The 9,992-nt window shown below is 46.1% G+C and overlaps 1 protein-coding gene across 1 annotated transcript; it reads left to right on the forward strand.

Annotated features, from left to right (window-relative positions):
* Nucleotides 1-9,479: 9,479 nt before the first annotated feature.
* Nucleotides 9,480-9,992, forward strand: LOC142172038 (uncharacterized). Its single transcript, XM_075235794.1, has one exon. It carries the CDS (start codon nt 9,480-9,482, stop codon nt 9,990-9,992), a length of 513 nt encoding a protein of 170 aa, XP_075091895.1.

The raw sequence follows: 9,992 nt of genomic DNA on the forward strand, positions 1-9,992 counted from the left end.
TCATCTTCGATAAGTCGGATGCTGACGGTTTGACCTTTCCTCATAATGACGCCCTCATTATTACTTTACGTATTTTAGATACCAATGTTAAACGCATTATGATAGATGATGGGAGCGGCACGCGCATTATCCATCCCCGAGTGCTTACCTAAATAAGACTCGAATATAAATAGTGTCGTGCTGCATCACGCTAACTGGTTTTAGCAATGCGGTTGAACAGACATCCGGGCAAATTACACTCCCCATTTTGGCCGACAGTGTAACTCTGGAGACAATGTTCAACATCATGGACCAGGCCACCGCGTAGAATGCCATAGTGGGAACACCATGGATACATCCCATGAAAGCCGTCCCCTCCAGCTTATACCAATTAACTAAATTCCCAACTCCATGGGGGATTTTCAGTATACAAGGAGAAAAGCGCACATCACGAGAATGCTACCACATTGCCTTAGACGGCACAGCCGTCCAACAGAGAAAAGACAAATAAAAGAAGGCATAGCAATCAACATGGTCAAGGTCGGAGCAAAAGGAGACAGAGAACGTCATCAAGGACCCTGATGCGGCCGAAGTCGTGGGTTCGACCATAGAATACCTCGACCCCGTTCAGTTGGATCTCAACGACCATAGCAAGAAGGCCTATATCGGCTGCAAGCTTCATGAACCAGGTAAATTCAGTCAAGTCTTAAAAACTAACGCATACTTGTTTACTTTCAGCCATGCAGATATGTCGGGAATCCCAAAGGAAATCACCATGCACAAATTAAACGTCAACCCACTCCACCCCCAGTGAGGCAAGTCGAACGTAAATTCAACTCCACAATTAATGTCGCAGTGCGCGAGGAGGTGGAAAAACTGCTGGAAAATGGTTCCATTAGGGAATCGAAGTACCCCAAATGGGTCGCTAATGTAGTGATGGTCAAAACGAAGAATGGGAAGTGGTGGATGTGCGTGGATTTCACAGATTTGAACAAAGCATGCCCGAAGGATTCGTTCCCATTATCACATATAGACCAACTCATCGATGCAACGATAGGGCATGGGCTACTAAGCTTCTTGGATGCTTACTCAGGCTATAATCAAATCCTTATGGAAGAAGAAGATCAGGAAAAAACTACGTTCATCACCCACCAAGGAACGTATTGCTACAGGGTCATGCCATTTCTACTAAAGAACGCAGGAGTTACTTATCAAAGGTTGGTGACAAAGATGTTCAAAGACCAGCTCGGCAAAATAATGGAGATATATATAGACGACATGCTGGTCAAGTCAAAAAAGGAGAAGATCACATCGATCATTTTAAAGAAACTTTCGACATACTCCGACGGTACGGAATGAAGCTGAACCCAGAAAAATGCGCATTCGGTGTAGCCTAGGGAAAGTTCTTGGGTTTTCTGGTATCACAACAAGGTATCGAGGTCAACCCCTACCAAATCAAAGCCATCGAGGGTCTACCGGAACTCTTGACCACCAAGAAATAAGTCCAAAGTTTAACCGATCGCATCGCTGCTCTATCGAGGTTCATCTCGTGATCATTGTATAGGTGCCATAAATTCTTCGGCATACTCAAGAAAGATAACGGCCTCAAATGGACTTCTGAATGTGTCCAGGCCCTGCGAGAACTAAAGGCATACCTATCATCTCCGCCTCTACTTTCAAAACCCGATCTGGGGGAGCGTCTCCTCATCTATCTGGCCGTATCCGAGGTAGTTGTAAGCGCAGTCTTAATTTGAGAAAACAAAGGTACGCAATCTCCTATATATTATATTAGTAAAACACTCGTCGACGCCGAGACGAGGTACCCACACCTCAAAAAATTTGCTTTGGCCTTAGTCGTAGCTTTACGAAATCTTAGACCATATTTCTAATGTCACCCCATCTCGGTCGTCACGACCTTCCCCCTCAGAAGCATTTTACATAAAGCTGAACTATCAGGAAGGATGGCCAAGTGGTTCATCGAGTTGAGTGAGCACGATATCACTTATCAGCCGCAAACGACGATAAAGTCACAACTGCTCGCCGACTTTAGCACAAAGATAATGCTTGAAGTCGAAAAGGAAGCCATCTAAACCTACCTCCAAACACAAGACCTCTGGATGCTATACGCCGATAGCGCATCCAACACGTCGGGGTCCGGACTGGGATTCGTACTTGAAGTCCCAATAGGCAAAGTGATTCGCTAGTCCATAAGGTGCCCGAATATGACTGACAATGAGGCCGAGTATGAAGTCGTAATTGCAGGTCTGAGACTAGCACTCAAATATGGAGCAAAACGGTTGAAATTGTGCTGCGATTCCCAGTTCGTTGTCATTCAAGTCACAGGGACTTTCCAAATCAAGGAACAAAGGTTGCAAAAATACCAGACTGAAATCTACAAGCTACTATCTGAGTTTGACGAATGTCAGCTCGACCAAATCCCCCGAGCATAGAATGTCTAGGTGGATGGCCTCGCCAAACTACGCAGCCCCAAAAAGCATCACTACCAGAGACACAAATGTGGTCCACCTCCTCAACTCATCACTAGACCAAGTCGAGGTAATAACCATAAACTTATTTTAGGACTGGAGCAGTCATTTATCGCATACTTGTAGGACGGCACACTACCTAGCGAAAAAAAGTAGGCCAAGAAACTGATAATGCAAGCGGCCAAGTTACAGTATCCTCCGCAGAAATCTGTACAAGAGAACATACAGTGGCCCTCTAGCGAAGTGCTTGGTCACGAACCAAACTCAGCGCATCCTTGAAGAAGTTCACGAAGGCCATTGCAGGGCTCACTCCGGCAACCGGTCACTGGTCAGATGCCTCATACAGGCAGGATATTACTGGCCCACAATGAAAAAGGATGTCGCAGACTTCGTAAGGCGATGCGAGCAGTACCAAAAGTACGCCCCAATGATTCACCAAGCAGGCGAACATCTCAACTTAGTCACATCCCCTTGGTCATTCATCAAATGGGGAATGGACATAATGGGCCCCCTACCAAATCAAAGCCATCGAGGGTCTACCGGAACTCTTGACCACCAAGAAATAAGTCCAAAGGTTGACCGATCGCATCGCTGCTCTATCGAGGTTCATCTCGTGATCATTGTATAGGTGCCATAAATTCTTTGGCATACTCAAGAAAGATAACGGCCTCAAATGGACTTCTGAATATGTCCAGGCCCTGCGAGAACTAAAGGCATACCTATCATCTCCGCCTCTATTTTCAAAACCCGAGCTGGGGGAGCGTCTCCTCATCTATCTGGCCGTATCCGAGGTAGTTGTAAGCGCAGTCTTAATTTGAGAAAACAAAGGTATGCAATCTCCTATATATTGTATTAGTAAAACACTCGTCGACGCCGAGACGAGGTACCCACACCTCAAAAAATTTGCTTTGGCCTTAGTCGTAGCTTTACGAAATCTTAGACCATATTTCTAATGTCACCCCATCTCGGTCGTCACGACCTTCCCCCTCAGAAGCATTTTACATAAAGCTGAACTATCAGGAAGGATGGCCAAGTGGTTCATCGAGTTGAGTGAGCACGATATCACTTATCAGCCGCAAACGACGATAAAGTCACAACTGCTCGCCGACTTTAGCACAAAGATAATGCTTGAAGTCGAAAAGGAAGCCATCTAAACCTACCTCCAAACACAAGACCTCTGGATGCTATACACCGATAGCGCATCCAACACGTCGGGGTCCGGACTGGGACTCGTACTTGAAGTCCCAATAGGCAAAGTGATTCGCTAGTCCATAAGGTGCCCGAATATGACTAACAATGAGGCCGAGTATGAAGTCGTAATTGCAGGTCTGACACTAGCACTCAAATATGGAGCAAAACGGTTGAAATTGTGCTGTGATTCCCAGTTCGTTGTCATTCAAGTCACGGGGACTTTCCAAATCAAGGAACAAAGGTTGCAAAAATACCAGACTGAAATCTGCAAGCTACTATCTGAGTTTGACGAATGTCAGCTCGACCAAATCCCCCGAGCATAGAATGTCTAGGTGGATGGCCTCGCCAAACTACGCAGCCCCAAAAAGCATCACTACCAGAGACACAAATGTGGTCCACCTCCTCAACTCATCACTAGACCAAGTCGAGGTAATAACCATAAACTTATTTTACGACTGGAGCAGTCATTTATCGCATACTTGTAGGACGGCTCACTACCTAGCGAAAAAAAGTAGGCCAAGAAACTTATAATGCAAGCGGCCAAGTTACAGTATCCTCCGCAGAAATCTGTACAAGAGAACATACAGTGGCCTTCTAGCGAAGTGCTTGGTCACAAACCAAACTCAGCGCATCCTTGAAGAAGTTCACGAAGGCCATTACAGGGCTCACTCCGGCAACCGGTCACTGGTCAGATGCCTCATACAGGCAGGATATTACTGGCCCACAATGAAAAAGGATGTCGCAGACTTCGTAAGGCGATGCGAGCAGTACCAAAAGTACGCCCCAATGATTCACCAAGAAGGCGAACATCTCAACTTAGTCACATCCCCTTGGTCATTCATCAAATGGGGAATGGACATCATGGGCCCCCTACCAAATCAAAGCCATCGAGGGTCTACCGGAACTCTTGACCACCAAGAAATAAGTCCAAAGGTTGACCGATCGCATCGCTGCTCTATCGAGGTTCATCTCGTGATCATTGTATAGGTGCCATAAATTCTTTGGCATACTCAAGAAAGATAACGGCCTCAAATGGACTTCTGAATGTGTCCAGGCCCTGCGAGAACTAAAGGCATACCTATCATCTCCGCCTCTACTTTCAAAACCCGAGTTGGGGGAGCGTCTCCTCATCTATCTGGCCGTATCCGAGGTAGTTGTAAGCGCAGTCTTAATTTGAGAAAACAAAGGTATGCAATCTCCTATATATTATATTAGTAAAACACTCGTCGACGCCGAGACGAGGTACCCACACCTCAAAAAATTTGCTTTGGCCTTAGTCGTAGCTTTACGAAATCTTAGACCATATTTCTAATGTCACCCCATCTCGGTCGTCACGACCTTCCCCCTCAGAAGCATTTTACATAAAGCTGAACTATCAGGAAGGATGGCCAAGTGGTTCATCGAGTTGAGTGAGCACGATATCACTTATCAGCCGCAAACGACGATAAAGTCACAACTGCTCGCCGACTTTAGCACAAAGATAATGCTTGAAGTCGAAAAGGAAGCCATCTAAACCTACCTCCAAACACAAGACCTCTGGATGCTATACACCGATAGCGCATCCAACACGTCGGGGTCCGGACTGGGACTCGTACTTGAAGTCCCAATAGGCAAAGTGATTCGCTAGTCCATAAGGTGCCCGAATATGATTGACAATAAGGCCGAGTATGAAGTCGTAATTGTAGGTCTGAGACTAGCACTCAAATATGGAGCAAAACGGTTGAAATTGTGCTGTGATTCCCAGTTCGTTGTCATTCAAGTCACGGGGACTTTCCAAATCAAGGAACAAAGGTTGCAAAAATACCAGACTGAAATCTGCAAGCTACTATCTGAGTTTGACGAATGTCAGCTCGACCAAATCCCCCGAGCATAGAATGTCTAGGTGGATGGCCTCGCCAAACTACGCAGCCCCAAAAAGCATCACTACCAGAGACACAAATGTGGTCCACCTCCTCAACTCATCACTAGACCAAGTCGAGGTAATAACCATAAACTTATTTTAGGACTGGAGCAGTCATTTATCGCATACTTGTAGGACGGCACACTACCTAGCGAAAAAAAGTAGGCCAAGAAACTGATAATGCAAGCGGCCAAGTTACAGTATCCTCCGCAGAAATCTGTACAAGAGAACATACAGTGGCCCTCTAGCGAAGTGCTTGGTCACGAACCAAACTCAGCGCATCCTTGAAGAAGTTCACGAAGGCCATTGCAGGGCTCACTCCGGCAACCGGGCACTGGTTAGATGCCTCATACAGGCAGGATATTACTGGCCCACAATGAAAAAGGATGTCGCAGACTTCGTAAGGCGATGCGAGCAGTACCAAAAGTACGCCCCAATGATTCACCAAGCAGGCGAACATCTCAACTTAGTCACATCCCCTTGGTCATTCATCAAATGAGGAATGGACATCATGGGCCCCCTACCAAATAAAAGCCATCGAGGGTCTACCGGAACTCTTGACCACCAAGAAATAAGTCCAAAGGTTGACCGATCGCATCGCTGCTCTATCGAGGTTCATCTCGTGATCATTGTATAGGTGCCATAAATTCTTTGGCATACTCAAGAAAGATAACGGCCTCAAATGGACTTCTGAATGTGTCCAGGCCCTGTGAGAACTAAAGGCATACCTATCATCTCCGCCTCTACTTTCAAAACCCGAGCTGGGGGAGCGTCTCCTCATCTATCTGGCCGTATCCGAGGTAGTTGTAAGCGCAGTCTTAATTTGAGAAAACAAAGGTACGCAATCTCCAATATATTATATTAGTAAAACACTCGTCGACTCCGAGACGAGGTACCCACACCTCAAAAAATTTGCTTTGGCCTTAGTCGTAGCTTTACGAAATCTTAGACCATATTTCTAATGTCACCCCATCTCGGTCGTCACGACCTTCCCCCTCAGAAGCATTTTACATAAAGCTGAACTATCAGGAAGGATGGCCAAGTGGTTCATCGAGTTGAGTGAGCACGATATCACTTATCAGCCGCAAACGACGATAAAGTCACAACTGCTCGCCGACTTTAGCACAAAGATAATGCTTGAAGTCGAAAAGGAAGCCATCTAAACCTACCTCCAAACACAAGACCTCTGGATGCTATACACCGATAGCGCATCCAACACGTCGGGGTCCGGACTGGGACTCGTACTTGAAGTCCCAATAGGCAAAGTGATTCGCTAGTCCATAAGGTGCCCGAATATGACTGACAATGAGGCCGAGTATGAAGTCGTAATTGCAGGTCTGAGACTAGCACTCAAATATGGAGCAAAACGGTTGAAATTGTGCTGCGATTCCCAGTTCGTTGTCATTCAAGTCACGGGGACTTTCCAAATCAAGGAACAAAGGTTGCAAAAATACCAGACTGAAATCTGCAAGCTACTATCTGAGTTTGACGAATGTCAGCTCGACCAAATCCCTCGAGCATAGAATGTCTAGGTGGATGGCCTCGCCAAACTACGCAGCCCCAAAAAGCATCACTACCAGAGACACAAATGTGGTCCACCTCCTCAACTCATCACTAGACCAAGTCGAGGTAATAACCATAAACTTATTTTACGACTGGAGCAATCATTTATCGCATACTTGTAGGACGGCACACTACCTAGCGAAAAAAAGTAGGCCAAGAAACTGATAATGCAAGCGGCCAAGTTACAGTATCCTCCGCAGAAATCTGTACAAGAGAACATACAGTGGCCCTCTAGCGAAGTGCTTGGTCACGAACCAAACTCAGCGCATCCTTGAAGAAGTTCACGAAGGCCATTGCAGGGCTCAATCCGGCAACCGGTCACTGGTCAGATGCCTCATACAGGCAGGATATTACTGGCCCACAATGAAAAAGGATGTCGCAGACTTCGTAAGGCGATGCGAGCAGTACCAAAAGTATGCCCCAATGATTCACCAAGCAGGCGAACATCTCAACTTAGTCACATCCCCTTGGTCATTCATCAAATGGGGAATGGACATCATGGGCCCCCTACCAAATCAAAGCCATCGAGGGTTTACCGGAACTCTTGACCACCAAGAAATAAGTCCAAAGGTTGACCGATCGCATCGCTGCTCTATCGAGGTTCATCTCGTGATCATTGTATAGGTGCCATAAATTCTTTGGCATACTCAAGAAAGATAACGGCCTCAAATGGACTTCTGAATATGTCCAGGCCCTGCGAGAACTAAAGGCATACCTATCATCTCCGCCTCTACTTTCAAAACCCGAGCTGGGGGAGCGTCTCCTCATCTATCTGGCCGTATCCGAGGTAGTTGTAAGCGCAGTCTTAATTTGAGAAAACAAAGGTACGCAATCTCCTATATATTATATTAGTAAAACACTCGTCGACGCCGAGACGAGGTACCCACACCTCAAAAAATTTGCTTTGGCCTTAGTCGTAGCTTTACGAAATCTTAGACCATATTTCTAATGTCACCCCATCTCGGTCGTCACGACCTTCCCCCTCAGAAGCATTTTACATAAAGCTGAACTATCAGGAAGGATGGCCAAGTGGTTCATCGAGTTGAGTGAGCACGATATCACTTATCAGCCGCAAACGACGATAAAGTCACAACTGCTCGCCGACTTTAGCACAAAGATAATGCTTGAAGTTGAAAAGGAAGCCATCTAAACCTACCTCCAAACACAAGACCTCTGGATGCTATACACCGATAGCGCATCCAACACGTCGGGGTCCGGACTGGGACTCGTACTTGAAGTCCCAATAGGCAAAGTGATTCGCTAGTCCATAAGGTGCCCGAATATGACTGACAATGAGGCCGAGTATGAAGTCGTAATTGCAGGTCTGAGACTAGCACTCAAATATGGAGCAAAACGGTTGAAATTGTGCTGCGATTCCCAGTTCGTTGTCATTCAAGTCACGGGGACTTTCCAAATCAAGGAACAAAGGTTGCAAAAATACCAGACTGAAATCTGCAAGCTACTATCTGAGTTTGACGAATGTCAGCTCGACCAAATCCCCCGAGCATAGAATGTCTAGGTGGATGGCCTCGCCAAACTACGCAGCCCCAAAAAGCATCACTACCAGAGACACAAATGTGGTCCACCTCCTCAACTCATCACTAGACCAAGTCGAGGTAATAACCATAAACTTATTTTAGGACTGGAGCAGTCATTTATCGCATACTTGTAGGACGGCACACTACCTAGCGAAAAAAAGTAGGCCAAGAAACTGATAATGCAAGCGGCCAAGTTACAGTATCCTCCGCAGAAATCTGTACAAGAGAACATACAGTGGCCCTCTAGCGAAGTGCTTGGTCACGAACCAAACTCAGCGCATCCTTGAAGAAGTTCACGAAGGCCATTGCAGGGCTCACTCCGGCAACCGGTCACTGGTCAGATGCCTCATACAGGCAGGATATTACTGGCCCACAATGAAAAAGGATGTCGCAGACTTCGTAAGGCGATGCGAGCAGTACCAAAAGTACGCCCCAATGATTCACCACGCAGGCGAACATCTCAACTTAGTCACATCCCCTTGGTCATTCATCAAATGGGGAATGGACATCATGGGCCCCCTACCAGCAGGGCAAGGTAATGTATGATTCCTTTTGGTTTTAACTGACTATTTCTCTAAGTGGGTGGAAGTAAGAGCATTCGCCCAAATACGGGAATAGGAAGTAATCACCTTTATATGGAGAAACATCATTTGCCGATTCGGCCTTCCCAAAGAAGTCAGTTGTGACAACGGACCCTGGTTCACAAGAAAGAAAACTATTGAATTCTTCGAGAAATGACATATCAAGAGGATAATCTCGACCCCGTACCACCCTGCTGGAAACAGACATGCAGAATCATCCAACAAGTCAATACTAAGTATCATGAAAAAGAAGCTCAAAGACGCCAAAGGACTATGGCTGGAAATACTACCAGAAGTATTGTGGGCCTACCGAACAACTCTGAAAACAAGCATAGGAGAGATGCCCTACTCTTTGGTCTATGGGACAGAGGCAGTAATACCAGTCGGAGAACCTAGCCTAAGGTACTACCATGAGAGCGACACGAGTAACGATGAGAGCAGAAGGAAGGAACTCGACGAAGTCGACGAACGAAGAGATATGGCCTACATAAGAATGGTCACCCAAAAGCAACAAGCAGAATGCTATTACAACAAGAAATCAAAGGTCAGGCCGCTCAAAGTCGGCAACTACGTACTAAAAGCTAAAACTCAAGCGAGCAAAGATCCCAGGGAAAGCAAGCTGGGAACAAATTGGGATGGTCCATGTAAAATCACAGACGAAGTAATTAAGGGTTCGTTCCAATTAGAGACAATAGAAGGAAATCTACTACCAAACAATTGGAATATCAGCCATCTCAAATTCTTCAACTTCTGA

This window comes from Nicotiana tabacum, chromosome 17, assembly GCF_000715075.1.
Source record: "Nicotiana tabacum cultivar K326 chromosome 17, ASM71507v2, whole genome shotgun sequence".
Lineage (NCBI taxonomy): Eukaryota > Viridiplantae > Streptophyta > Magnoliopsida > Solanales > Solanaceae > Nicotiana > Nicotiana tabacum.